The sequence below is a fragment of the Rhineura floridana genome, chromosome 18 (genome assembly GCF_030035675.1).
Source record: "Rhineura floridana isolate rRhiFlo1 chromosome 18, rRhiFlo1.hap2, whole genome shotgun sequence".
NCBI lineage: Eukaryota > Metazoa > Chordata > Lepidosauria > Squamata > Rhineuridae > Rhineura > Rhineura floridana.
The window spans coordinates 23066912-23081773 of record NC_084497.1 but is presented as its reverse complement, the minus strand read 5'-3'; the positions used below and the strand labels follow the sequence as shown (position 1 = coordinate 23081773).

The 14862-nt window shown below is 47.5% G+C and overlaps 1 protein-coding gene across 3 annotated transcripts in view; it reads right to left on the bottom strand.

Annotated features, from left to right (window-relative positions):
* Positions 1-14862, bottom strand: part of AGRN (agrin) — a 263655-nt gene that overhangs the window by 139287 nt on the left and 109506 nt on the right. For all 3 annotated transcript variants that reach the window (XM_061602122.1, XM_061602120.1, XM_061602121.1), the window contains one exon: positions 50-97. In XM_061602122.1, the coding sequence (XP_061458106.1) occupies positions 50-97 (48 nt within the window). The remainder of the gene's footprint in view (positions 1-49; positions 98-14862) is intronic.

Genomic DNA, 14862 nt, shown 5'->3' with positions numbered 1-14862 from the left:
AAGGGTTGGGAATAAGATATGGATCCCCCCCCTGCCCCGGGCAACTCACCATCCTGCGGCGTCGGCAGAGGCTGTGGAAAATAGTTCCCCGGTTTGTCTGCAAAAGAAAAGACAACATAAAAGGAAAACATTAGGGAAGAAATTCACAAAAACACATCCAGCCACAAAACTGTCAGCTATTCTTCCTCACTTGCAGCTAGCTAAAAAAAATGTAAGACCAGGTCATCCCTGTGGACAAGCCAGCACTCGTGAGCATAAAGGTGAACTCCAGATCCCTCTCCGTAAGTCCCAATGATTGTAAAGTGGCTGACTTTCCAAGTGAGCGTGACGTGATTGCAGCCATAATAGTCTCTCCTAAGCTGGATCTGACCTTTCCATCCAAGCCACTGCCAACTGTAGATACGAAACAGTGTGCCCTAAACACCCACCACAAATGAGGTTGCTTGCTGCCTCCCCGTGTGATTACCTGTTCAGGTCCTGCTTCCTTCCAATCAAATCCTGAGTGGGTTTTTTTTGGGGGGGAGGGCAATTCTGCCATATCATTGCAGACAATGTAACTGGAAGATTCACTCATGATGCAGAGCAATGGTAGCCTACCTGGTACCCTCCGGCTGTTGTTGAACTGCAGCTCTCATCAGCCCCAGCCAACACGGCCAATGGTCAGGGATAATGAGAGCAGCAGTCCAGCAACATCCAGAGGGCAACACGGTGGCTACCCCCTGATGTTGAGCAATATGGCAGAATATGATTCACCTTTGAAAGAGGCCACCTGTCATGTCTCTGAACAATTCATCACTCTAGGCTTGACTCCTTCCAATAAGGAGGCACTTCAAGGACAGTGACTCATGCAGAGTCACAGCGGCAGGCTCCCTTGATAGCAAGTCCATTCTTAGTCCTAACACAACTCTAAAAGCAAGCCTTTTTGGAAGGGCACTAGGAACCACACAGGTCTCCGGCGTGAATTCAGAATAAAAAATGCACACTGATGCTTGAGGAGACGGTTGTGTCTACAGGAAAAACACACACACACAACAATAAATATACTTCTGTTCTGGTGCTGGGGGAGGAATATGACAGCAGCTGCCTTGGGTGAGTCAGTCCGTCAAGGCCCCTTCCTGACCCCAGCTGTGATGCAAATCAAACTATTTATTACCTACCCGCACCACGGCCTCCCCAGCCACTGATCCATCAAACCTATTTGAGTTGATTGGTGATCTGTGTTTGGAAAGCTGCTGCCTTGTTATCCAGAGGGGGCGTCATACAAGACAGGAGAGGCATAAACAGTACTAATAAGGCTCCTAACCAACCCTACCACCACTACCACCACACTGACTGAAAGAGTTGCAACTTTAAGGATTGCTTTTATACATCCAGCAGAATCAAGGGGTGAGATCCTCTCTGGGCAGCAAAAGTGGAAGGGTGCATGCTTAAATACGACACTCCCTGTGTGTAGAAAGCTATCACATCAAGGAGAAAGCTGGGATTTCTACATGCAGGGATTTTTTTGAAAACAGGAAGGTGTTCAAACATTGGATCCCTCACCAATACACTAATGTGGTACAGTCTAAACAAGTTTTCCTGCTGAATTTTGCTCATTGTTATAATCTGGATAGCTGATGATGCAGAACTCTGAGTAGGGAGCCACACACTCAAGGGATCTCTCTCCCTTACTGAATTTATCCAACACGGGTCTGAAATACAGCTAGTTAACATTTGGAAACAACAGCATATTACTTACATGAGAAACACAGAAGCTAAGATATCCCATGTCTACCATTGCTAAGTTTGTAAGTTTGGGCCTTGCTTTGCAGGTATCAAACCAAGACTCTAGTCCTCTTGGCTGTGATATAAGTTAGACAGGGCCAGAGGGAGTACCTAATTCCAGTGGTTGAGGGGGGGATGTTTCTTTCCCCTTCCCACAACTGGTAGAATGAAATATGCATTAATCAATTAAGCAAACAAAAAGGCTTCATTTGCGTAATAAATAATGTCTAGTGTCTGCGTGTGTATGAAAGAAAGAGAGAGAATCTGGGTGACCTGCATTTTAAAAAAAGAAATTAATCACAGAAGAATACATTGCTCTACCTATAATGAGCAAACCTATAAAAAGCAAACACTCTCCTGAAATGTAAAATGAGAACCACTTTTGCCGTGGAACGTTATGTTGTCCCGCTCTAACAACAGCCATTGTCAAAACCAGCCACAGCCATCAAGTTTGCACATCTGTTTTACTATGTCTATATCTTCTATCAAGCCCCACCACACTCACACAACACACGCACACAGAGAGACATCATCCTGACATACAACACTGGATATAAATGTTAAGAATGAGAATGCCTCGACAGAAATGCCACCCACATACATAACTGCCACAACCACACCCGGGTCTCTTTCTATATCCAGTACAAGTGGCACTTCAGGGATTCACAGAAAACAGAGACAAGCCTTGGAGCTCCTTGCAAAAGATGCACAAATGTCTCCCCATCGCCACCCCAGGCAGCCTAAAGTTCAAGCCAAGGGGCGAGTGCGGGACCTCATTTTCTATGGTGGGAGCTTAGCTCCGGAGCACGTGATCCCAAAATTAAGACAAAGGTGCCCCTGAGCTCATGCAGAGTGCTATTCCCTTTCTTATGTATATTGGATTAGGGTAGTGCCCTTCAGACAATGTTGGACCAGCCAAGCATGATGGAAATTATTTATGATTATTTATTAAATGAATATCCTGTCCTTCCTCCCAAAGGGAGCCCAGGGCAGCAAACCAAGCACTAAAAGCATCTTAACGTCTGGAGGGTACCACGTTGGCTATCCCTTGATTAGGGTTTTCAGAATAGGAGGCGTGGCCTCCGGTGAACCTGAAGCCCAAACAATGTCATTAGGAACTACTCGCAGGTCTTTGTAAAAATGAGAGTGTGCCAAATATTATTTCCATTTGGGGGTGGGGCCTTTACACCAGAGGTCGGGCATTCCTTTCCCAGCAACCTTCCAGGGGCCACATGCCAGTAGTGGGTGCAGCGAGAGGCAAAAGCGGGCAGAACAATGCAAAATTTACTTCTGAAACAGTAAGCTAGTTTCAGCACAGATTCTTCTCTGTCCTGTTTTCAGTCCAGGCAAGCAAGAGTTCAAGGACACCTTGCAGCCAGGCAAAACACTCAAAACATGGCTGGTGTGTGTGTGTGTGTGTGTTCCAGGAAGAGTTCTGAGGGCCAGAGAGATGCTTCGAGGGCCACATTGGCACCCAGGCCTGAGTTACCTCACGCCTGTGTTACACAGAAATGCATGTATTAGAGCTCCAACTCCAGACGTTGGAGCAACAGAAAAGATGGGGAGGGGCTTTCCGCAACACAGGCATCCCTGCTCCAAATTGCCCCCCCCCAAAGAGATTCTGCCACAATCACATACACATTTTCAAATGCCTGTTGTGGAGAAAGTGAAGCAAAACAGACTGTCACATAAGGGGGCCTAACTTAATGAAGGGGTGCAAGGGGTGTATGTCACATTTGTACAAGTTAACAAAGCAGTGAAAAATGAGGTTTCATGCTGGATAAAAAAATAGGTTGGGGGGAAAACACTGCAATGTTTTGAGCTACACAGGATTTTTCATCAGACAGAACCTTCTGTTGACAAAGGGTGGTACGAAGCTCAGAAATGCTTCCACACTCCTACCCCCAATCTAAGGGAAATTCAAACGCTCATCCTTTCTTTGCAATATAAAACATAAAATGGAAACGCAAGAGCCTGGCTGCTGGATCAGACCAAAGGCCCATCTGGTCCAGCATCCTGTTTTCCAGAACGGCCAGCCAGACGCTCACCAGCAGGACAATAGGCCTTTCCTGCTTTTGCTCCTGAGCAACTTGTCTTCTGAGCTATACTGCCTCTGAACCTGGAGGTTCCATCTAGCCATCACGTCTTTCCACCTCCCTAACCAAGGCTGTGAGTTTCACGCGATAAGGCCCAGAATGCAGCATTAATTAGGACATTAGATTGAGCATCCACAGAATGTTAGCTTTCATTTAAATAAAACAACAGCTAAATAAGCACATTCAAGCTCTAAACGGCCATAAACGGAGGCTTGAGAAGTGTATAGGCAAAGCCGAGTGAAATCTCCAGGGAAGCATTTGAGCAGCAATTCCAACTGTCTGGGGGATATGGAGGTAAGAGGAATGCCATGCCAGATCAGACCAAAAAACCCATCACCCTCTATCCAACACTGCCAAGTCTGACGCTTTTGGAAAGCCCGCAAGCAGAGCATGAAAGCACCGCCCTTTTTTTTAGTCTTGTTTCTGGTACGGAGGGATCCTTGCCATCACCTGTAATGGACCCTTTTAACTGGCAATGCCGGGGATCGAACCTGGGACCTTCTACACGCAAAGCAGCTGCTTTGCCACTGAGCTACAGCCCCTCATAGGAAAGAAAACAGGAAGTTGCAGTATAGTGACTCCATTGGTCCACTTCACTTGGTATCACATTGATTAGCTGATGCTTTCCAGGGTTTCAGGCATGGGACATTCCCAGCCCTACCTGGAGGTGCTGGGGATCGACCCTGGGACCTTCTGCATGCAAAGCGGCTGCTCTGTCATTGAGCTGCGAGATCCCTCCCCAGAATACTATCCCTCTATACGGAGGTTCTGTTTAACTACGTCAGCTAATAGCCACGGAAAGCCCTATCCTCCGTCAATTTCAGGTGGTGCATCAGGGCCAAAGAGAACTCATGGACTAGAAGAAGCAGGCAAGATTCCAGGGAAAATGTGGAATGCAGCTTTTTAGTATCTGCCTGTGCAGTAATTTTTACTGAATCCAGAAACAAGCCTTCTTCATTCAACCTGGTTTCCGTAAGTGGGAACAATGGTTAAAGATTTACTTTTTTAAAAAAGAACTCCAAGCCACGCCCACTTTGCCTTTAAGTTCCTCCCCCTCTCCCATCAACGCTTTCCACTCCCCGCTTCCCACCACCCCCTGCCACGTGCCAAGGGAGACACCTACAGTTGTTGAGGAAAAGCAGCACAGCAAATCCCAGCGTGGACACAGCCAAGAGGATCAGGCATATGTTGCAGGGGATCATGAAGTATCGGACCACCAAGGAGACTTTGTGATGGTACATCCGCTCCCGCTCCAAGGAGCCGGGCCCCATAGGATACTGGCAAGCGGTCATGCCGCTAACTGGGGCCCAGCCCCCCACCGGGAGATCCAGGGTAGCAGTTGCGCTGGGCACAAGGAAGCTTTTGCCCACTTGCCCACTTCCAAAACGGCGGCTAGCTAAGTGTTCTCCGGGACTGCCATCCTCTGGCTGTCTTGCACAAGGATTCAGTTTTCAGGAGGAAGAATCAGACACCGTGTAGGCCATTTTGAGATTGTAATCCAAATCTAGGCAAAGAAAACTCCAAACCTATGGGATCAGTGTCATGTCAGGGTTCCATCACTGACAAGCCATTTTTACCAGGAACCAAGTGGACACTAACAAGGTAGACTCCAAAAGCCCCCGCCCTCCAACTCTAGAATGCTACCCAAATCCAACACCAGATTAGGATAGAGACAAGATGGAAAAACTATGTGAAGGGTAACTCCAACCAACGGCAACTCCTTTAGCAGACCGCTTTTACTGGAATGAAAGGGGCTATAATCCTGGATTTCAAGACTTGCCTCCCATCAGATGAGGAAGAGTATGGTATGATGGAGAAAAAGGAAGGGAGAGGAATGGGGGTGGGGAGAAACAGATCCCCCAAGAACTGCGAGCACTACTTGAGTCTTTGGGAGTTCTTGAAAGGCGTGGCTCTCATTAGTAAACCGTCGACCCGGTTGCTGGGAGGTCTTCAGGACTAGAATGAGTTCCCTCAGCCCATGTGCACTTCTGACGATGAGTGTGCATGTGTGAGAAAGAGACAGAAGAAGAAAGAAAAAAATACAGACCCTCGTATGTCACCCCCCACACTTAATCCAGAGAGGCAGCTGATGAATTCTCTTATCGTCTGGGAGCCAGGCAACAGGGCTAGAATCCCCTTTCTCTGCTTCCTCTTTCAAAGGGATTCCAAAGTCCATAGAGGGCTCCACTGTGGTTTCCTCGACAGCAGCTGGCGATGGGCTCTTTGGCTTCTCTGTGCCTCTCCTTCTTCCCCCTCCACCACCAGAGAGAGGCTATGAGAGACAGATCACAAGCTCCTTCCACCAATGCTAGATCAGATGGGGATGAGGTACACGCACCGCCGCCACTTTCTCCCCGCGTATGCCAGTCCTTCCAAGAGAGCTGCCGGTGCCTCACACTCGAACGTCAAATATAAAAATAAAGATCAGCTAAAGAGTTTTTTTAAAAATGTAAAATGCACGAGAGGCTGACAAAGGTGAAAGTGTACAGAGTGCCAGTTCCATAGTTCTGACAACACAGGGAGGGTTTGCTCACGGCAGGGAATGGAATCGGAAGCAGCCGGGCGTACAACACACGCCCAAGTTTTTCAAACCCCCCTGCCAATGGCTCAGGATGGTGAGAGACAGGAGCAATGAAATGAGAGGACTGTCTGCTGTCATTACCATTGTGGGCTTGTGCTCCTTACTCAGCATGAACTGTCTCTCTCCAGATATCAGGTAGAAGCTCCATCCCTGCCTGGCATGGCTCTCCCTCAAAACAAAACCAACAACGTAAGTGTTCAGCTGTCGCCAGTGATGGCAGGGGATGGATAAAGAGTGGATGAAAAACAAAAGGAGACAAAATGAAAGGAAAGGATGTGAAAGGATGTTTGAGACTCCCTGGGTTCTTCTCCTTCTGAACGCGGTGCAAGAGGTGGAGAAGCGGCAAAAACAAAGGAGAGACGATTGCGAGGAGGGTGGTGGTCTTTTTCTGGCTAGGTTTTCTCCAGGGAGCTGTTCTCATGCAAATAGGAGCCGGGACTCCTCGGTCATCAGTTTGCTTTCCAAAACGTACCTCTGGCCCTCTGGACACCTGTCAGCATATCCAGGGAGATGAGAAGCAGAGAAGGAACACTCCATTCAGTTCTCCCCTGCCTCCATGGAAGAGAGTGAAAGGGAAATTATCTCCTCCCTTGCCTCTTCAACCCAAGCCCCGCGTCTCATTTGTGAACTCAAGATGTTGAAAGGGGCGGAGAAGACAGTGTCAAAACTCATTATGTGTCTCTTTCTCAGCCACTCCGAGCTTTGCCTCTCTGCGCGCACACACACAGACGCGCCCTCCATCCGCAGGAGACTCAGACTGGATCGGCTCAACACCTGATTTTTGGAGCGAGAGGAACTGCCAGGCAGGATCCTTGCAGAGGGCGGGGGCTCGTGGCATATCATAAAAAGCACAGAGACATAGATTAAGTTACAAGCCGTACTGGAGAAGGAGGGGGGTTGGGCGGAAAGAGAGGTAAAAGAGGAGATCCCAACCTTTGAAGAAAGGAAATAAATACAGAAGGGTTCCTCCAGGAGATGAGATCTAAAGTTGTGAGTCAGATCCAAAAGAGAGTGAAGGGAAAGGGGGCAGGAGAGAATTAAAAATAACCCCCAAGTCTAATAACAGGAGAAGGAAACTTTTGCTTTGCAAGTGAAATTCTAATTCAGGGCTGCTGCTTGTCAGTTGGGACAACCGTCACCAGCCTGGGATGGCTTTCTTAAAGGATGATAAGAAATCCATGGAGGAAAAGCTTATCAACAGTTTTTAATATATATACAATTTCAATATCAACCAAAAACCCCAGAAAAACATCCCCACACATGCACTTCAGGATTTCCAATGATAATGGGGGGTTTTCCCCAGCTAAATGGAGCCTCCAGACTCAATGACAGTCTATCTCTGAATACAAGCTGCTAGTGGGTGGGAAAACGATGAGGGGAATACTCGTTGCCATGCCCTACTTGCGGGCTTGCCAGAAACACTGTCTGCCTACTGTTGGAATACTCAAGGTTTTTCCCCCTGCCTTATCTCACATGTACTTGGAAAGCTTGTGTGTGCACTCCGGCAGCAACAAGAATGGAGCGTGCTGTGATCTTCAAAAGGGGATTCTGGGTCAGGCGGGGAGGGCTGTCCCCTTCATGCTCTGCTTGTCAGCTTCCTAGAGGCACCTGGTTGGTCCCTGGAGACATAGTATGATGGACTAGACAGAGCTTTGGTCTGGTCCAGCGAGGCTCTTCTTTGATTCTTATTTATCCAACCTATGATTTCATCTTCCCCCTCAGCCAGACATTTCCATCCAGCCTTGGCTTATGTGCCTCTAGCTCCAAGAGATTCCACCACCTCCCATAGAAGCATAGGAAGCTACCTTCTACAGAGTCAGGCCATTGGTCCAGCTAGCTCGGTACTGTCTACACTGACCGGCAGCGTCTTCTCCAGGGCTTCAGGGAGGGAGTCTCTCCCAGCCCTACCTGGAGATGCCATTGGGGACTGAACCAGGATCTTCTGCATGCAAGGCAGATACTCTATCACTGAGCTATGGCCCTTCCCAAGCCATACAACTGCTACAGTTAGGAAGTTTCATCTAAACCAGGGCACCCACACCAAAGAGGCTCTGGTAACCACCCATCTCAACTCAGATGGCAAGAGCGCCTAGTAAAGGGTGGAAGATCTTACAATGATATTAGCGGAAGTTACTAAAACAGTCACTCTTTGGGGTTCAACTCATCCCCCGCCCCGTCCAATCTTTCAAAGTTTAACTCAAGAAAAAAGGAGCGGGTGCCTCTAGTGCATGGCATACATGTCAACGCATACACAGGAGCATGTACAGTTCACAGCCAGCTGTTTTACTGTGAGCAGTACAAACTGCAGGATAAATTATTTTACATCATTTATTCCGGATATAGCAGTCAGCGGGGTGGGGAGTGGGGTAAAGAGAGCAGGAAGTTACACAAAACAGTCACACTCCATACTCCCCTTTGGAAATTTTATTCAAGCATCCCCTCCGTTTCCAAACATCTGCCTGTAACCATGAGGTCTAGGAACTTGCTTTTTTCTGCATTGTCAACATATCTGTGGTCTCCCTTCAGGGGCAAAGACCTGTCCTCTTATACACTGTGAAACGGTTTGGAGACTACAACTCCCATCAGCCCTCACCAGCACAACTGATGGGGAGGTTATATATGCCAAATTATCTGAAGGGCACCAGGTTGGCAAAGGCTGCAGCAAGGTACCAAGCACACTGATGGTGCTGTACAAATTTTAATACATCCTAGAAATAATCCCCTTCTCAGGCCTGGGGTCAGCAGCCAGTCTCCTAGAGAGCATTGCTGGCACAGCATTGCTCTGGAGCAATTTGGGGAATGTAAAACGGTGAAGGGGCCCCACTTTGCCAAGGACCCTCTCAAAACTAGTCCCAATCCTGCTCCTGATAAATATTGCTGCTGTCGGCAAAGTCTCCAGGGATCCCAGAAAGGAGGCTGAGCACATTTATACCTCAAAGTGTGTTGACAAGGGCCTGAAGTGTCCTAAAGGTGCCTGAGCATGTAGGCATGCACACACGCATGCACACAGAGAGAGGGGGGGGCTGAGTACACACAATAAATTTAAAGCACCGTGAAAGCACATTTTTTCCTGCAAAGAATCCTGGGAACTGTAGTTTGCCCCTCGCAGAGCTACAGTTCCCAGCACCCTTAACAAAGGACAGTTCCCGGGATTCTTAGGGAACGGTTGTGTGTTTTAAATGGGCTCTAAATGTATGGCGTGTATACAGTCACACACACACAGACCAGCCTGTGGGACCGTCTCCATCCCTTAGCCGATAAAGCCTTGGATTTCAAAGCCACACTCTCTTGGAAACGTTGGACCTCATCCAAATGCTTTAAATCTCCCAGCCCCCTTCCTCACCCTTGGAAAGCGGTAAACAATTCATTTGTATGCCTCGATTTGCATGTTTCTGTATGCAAAACAAGCACCACCAGGGCCAGAGTGAACAAACACATGCTGGAAGGGTGCAAAGCGCCTGTCCCTTTCCACGCTCCTTGGCAGCAGGATTTGACCCCTCCTCCCACACACAGACAATGGCTGCGGGGGGGGGATGATCTATAGAAGCAAACCTTGCCTGGAGAGACTTTTAACAAAGGCCTAACTGTGGTGATCCATCTATTTCTGGGCTCACTAAATCAGACTGCAGGTGGAAGGGCATGGAGAATTTTTTAAAAAATTAAATCCCTGCATGCAGAAATCTAGCATCTCAGGGAGAAGGGTTCTCTCCTTGACATGCCAGATTTCTCTTTCTTCAGGGGTTTATTTATTTTGGTGAGAAGGAGCATTCAGTCATATGTGCACCTCCCTCCTGCAATACAGGGACACAGGAAGCTAATAATAAGCCAGACCATCTAGCTCAGTATTGCCACTAGTGGCTGGCAACAAGTCTCCAGGATTTCAGGCAAAAGTCTTACCCAGCCCTACCTGGAGATGCCATGGAATGAACCTGGGCCATCTGCACACAAAGCACACTCTCCGCCACTGAGTCACTGCCCTCTCCCGTCCACATGAAATGGACAGTGGTGAACCATGTCCGTGAAAACATAGATCACAGAGGGCAGATCCAGGCAGCGCAAAAGTGTGGAGGCAAGGCTAGACAAAAGATCAGTCAGCCAGAAGAAAGCTTGATCTCTGCTAAAGAAAAGCACTCACTGCTACTTGGCTAACAGGGCTGACATGTACCCTTAGAATCCCAGAATCCTTTGCAATGCACAGAAGTTCCTAAGGCAGAAAAGTCTTGCGACGGGGGTGGGGTGGGGGGGTGGGGTGTGTGTGTGTGTGTGTGTGTGTGTGAGAGAGAGAGAGAGAGAGAGAGAGAGAGAGAGAGACTTTTGGAGACATGTTATTGGGATTTTTAATATTTTTACTATAGAATTTTATTGTATATTTCGCAATGAGATGTTTGCATTGACTTATTGACTGTTTACATTTAATATATATATATTGTAACTTAGTGAATTATGCAATCCTCGTCATGTTGTAAAGCCGTCTTGTCTTGGCTTATACAAATAAATTTTGATTTAATCAGTCCCGAATCTCCTGCTTCCGTTTGTTCAGCAGCAAACAGCTAATTCCAGTACAGCTCTGCTGTGCAAGGCGTTTTGGTAACATTTTTTTGCTAAGGAATTCTCCTCTAGAAACTCAGGTTCTTCTATACAAAAGCTCACGCTCTCAAGCACCCTCTCGTGCTCACGACCGCAAGCTGCACCTCCTTCCTTTTATTCCTGTTCATCTCTCAGAAGTATAGATACCTAAAAACATTCTCTCTAATACTAACCCTACCCCCAAAAGGAGAAGGGAGGGGGAAAACCACCCAAGCAAGGAATTTGAAATTGAAATTGAAATTCCCAGAAGGATGAACCGATTTACTGAGAGGGAGTTTGTTTACAAAAATGTTTTTCTCCATATCCCTGTATTCTGTTATTGCATATTGTTTAGGGTACTGAATTTTTATTGTTTTTCACTGTCTTTGCAGCTCGTTGAATATTGCATGCTGTTTTGTGAAGCCTTCATTGCTTGGGAAATAGCAGAGTTTTGTTGTTATGTGTCTTCAAGTCGATTACAACGTATGGCGACCCTATGAATCAGCGACCTCTAATAGCATCTGTCATGAACCACCCTGTTCAGATCTTGTTAAGTTCAGGTCTGTGGCTTCCTTTATGGAATCAATCCATCTCTTGTTTGGCCTTCCTCTTCTTCTACTCCCTTCTGTTTTTCCCAGCATTATTGTCTTTTCTGGTGAGTCATGTCTTCTCATGATGTGTCCAAAGTATGTTAACCTCAGTTTCATCATTTTAGCTTCTAGTGACAGTTCTGGATTAATTTGTTCTAACACTCAATTATTTGTCTTTTTCGCGGTCCATGGTGTGTACAAAGCTCTCCTCAAACACCACATTTCAAATGAGTGGATTTTTCTCTTATCCGTTTTTTTCACTATCCAACTTTCACATCCACACACATAGATCGGGAATACCATGGTCTGAATGATCCTGACTTTAGTGTTCAGTGATGCATCTTTGCTAGTTCTCTCATAGCGGCCCTCCCCAGTCCTAGCCTTCTTCTGATTTCTTGACTATTGTCTCCATTTTGGTTAATGACTGTGCCAAGGTATTGATAATCATTTCAATGTCCTCGTTGTCAACCTTAAAGTTGCATAAACCTTCTGTTGTCATTACTTCAGTCTTCTTGACATTCACCTGTAGTCCTGCTTTTGTCTTTAACTTTCATCAACGTTTGTTTCAGATCATTACTGGTTTCTGCTAGTAGTATGCTATCGTCTGCATATCTTAAAAAAGAATTTAAAAAAAATAAGGGTTTTATCCCATGCTAGTCTGACTCAGAGAAGACCCACTGAAATTAATAGAGGTGGCTAACTCAGGTTCACTGAAGCCTATGGGCCTACGTTAAGGCAGGGTTGGGGGAGCCTCAGGCCTGGGGGCCGATTGCGGCCCTCCACGCCTCTCTGTCTGGCCCTCAGAACTCTCCCCAGGCCACTCCCCCTCACTGGTCCTGCTTTGCTTCACTGCTTTTGCCTGGCTTGGATGCGCCCTTGAATTCTACTCATGCCTCTTTGCTTGCCTGGAGGGAAGATAGTGATCAGCATTGTGAGCGTGTGGGGAAACTACCATACTGTACAAAGATTACATTCACATTCATTGCTCCGCCCACTTTTGTCCTCCGTCCCTGCCCACCACTGCCATGTGGCCCTCAGAATGTTTCCCAGAAGGGAAAGCGGCCCTCGGGTAGAAAAAGGGTCCCCAGCCCTGCTACCGGGCAATTGTACCGACATACAGACCCAAAAGGCACGTGGTTGTGCAGTAATTTGGAAGATGACTCACATGCACCCCTCAGCGGCACGGGATCATCCCACAGAGGGGCAGATCCCATCACTGTATAAGAAGAACAGAAGAAGCTGCCTTATACTGAGTTAGACTGAGGGTCGCCAGCATGGTGCCCATGGGCGCAATGGTGCCCTTGAGGTCTTCCCCTTCGAGACCCTTATTCGCTGGCCCCTTGCCATCAGGTGGTAAAAAGGTGGTTACCTTTCCCGCTCTGGAAAACTACGGAGAACTGAAGGAGGAAGCTGGAAGAGTGACACTCTTTCCCACTTCCTCTTTCAGCTCTATGTGTTTTCCCTAGATTCATTAACTCTTCTGATTATTTTACTGCAACCCCTTGGGGAAAAGCAAAGTGTGTGCGTACCCCCTCTCTTTCAGGGTGTGTGTGTGGCTGATCTGGGGGAGAGAAGCAACTGCTGCTGTGCCACCCACCGCAGTCACTCCGAAATCCAAGCATGCTCACGGGTCTAAAAAGGCTTGCAACGCCCGCATCAGACGATTGGTATTGGTCTTACTCAGTATTGTCTATGCTGATTGGCAGTGACTCTCTGGGGTCTCAGGCAAGGCTATGTCTCAGTCCTACTTGGAGAGGCTAAGGATTGGACCTGGAACCTTCTGCATGCAAAGCAGATGCTCTACCACTGTGCTAAGGCCCTTCCCTTAAGACACAAGAACATAGGAAGCTGCTGCATGCTGAGTCAGACCATTGGTCCATCTAGCTCGGTATCATCTACACTGACCGGCAGCGGCTCTCCAAGGTTTCAAGGCAGAGGTCTGTCCCAGCCCTGCCTGCAGGGATCGAGCCTGGAGCCTTCTGCACGCAAAGCAGGTGCTCTGCCACTGAGCTACAGCCCTTCCCCTATAAGCTAAGCACGGAGACGTGACGTGCGGGTATCAAAGCCAGATCAAACCCCAGGATTTTGAATTAATTCTCACGGATTTAACAGATGGGTATCGCATTCCTGTTTTGACATGAACGTGGCTTCCACGTGTTCTCTATTTTGACATGTGCTATGTTACGTTGGTTATTTTGATATGTTGTGTTAATTGAGTTGCTGCCAGCTTGCTGCCTGCTCTTCTGGGCTTCCCTTGGGAAGCGGGGGGGACTTGTGGCATAAGCAGAAAGAGAAATGAAACAAAACGTTCAGCAATAGCTCAGACCGCCAGGCCGAGCATTACCCATTGTACAGCTCTAGCTTGGTATCCCTGACTCCCCAAAACACACGGCAGAAAATATATGATTGCATCCGGTGCTTGTCCTATTCAAGGCCTGCTCGTAGAAATCAATGGGAACAACTGGTCCAGATCCATTAATGTCAATTCTGAGTAGGACCTGGTTGCGACCTACATTCATAGGAACGCAGGGAGCTTCCTTATACTGGGTCAGACCGTTGGTCGTGGTCCGTGCCTTCATTCGGGTGATCCACAGCATGTCCACGTTAAATATCCATATCGATTTTTAATTTTATTTCTATTGTTTCCTGTTTCTTATATTGTATTACAGTTTGAATTCGACAGAATGCAAAGCGAAACGCAACCAGATACAGTGTAAGAAATAAAAGAAAACAATGAAAATACAAATTAAAAATACCATACAGGACTTAGCACAGAGCGTGACAATTGCTACAACAGGTAGAAAAATCATTAAGTGGTCCACCAAGGCCATAAGCAATTTTCAAGTGGTCCAGGGGGGGAGTCTGGGAACCCCTTGTCTACACTGACTGGCAGCAGTTCTCCAGGGTTTCAAGCAGAGAGTCCCAGCCCAACCTGGAGATGCCATTGGGGATTGGACCTGGGACCTTCTGCATGCAAGGCAGATGCTCTGCCGTTAAGCTACGACCCTTCCCATAAAGATGGGCCTAAGCTGAGTGGGTGAGCTTTGGGGTCCTCGCCTCTGTCTTACCCTGTCGCTCAACTGTGATTGCAGAAAGTCCCTGGTTGCTTCTCCGCTTCCTTTGCTGCGCTTTCTCCTGGGTTGGTTGCTAAGCATGCAAATAGATATGAGATGAGGGCAAAGACTGGTGCAATGGCTGTCAACATCATTTATACAAATCTACAGTGAAGCTGTAGGTGAAAATACTGCATGCAGTTCGGGTCCTC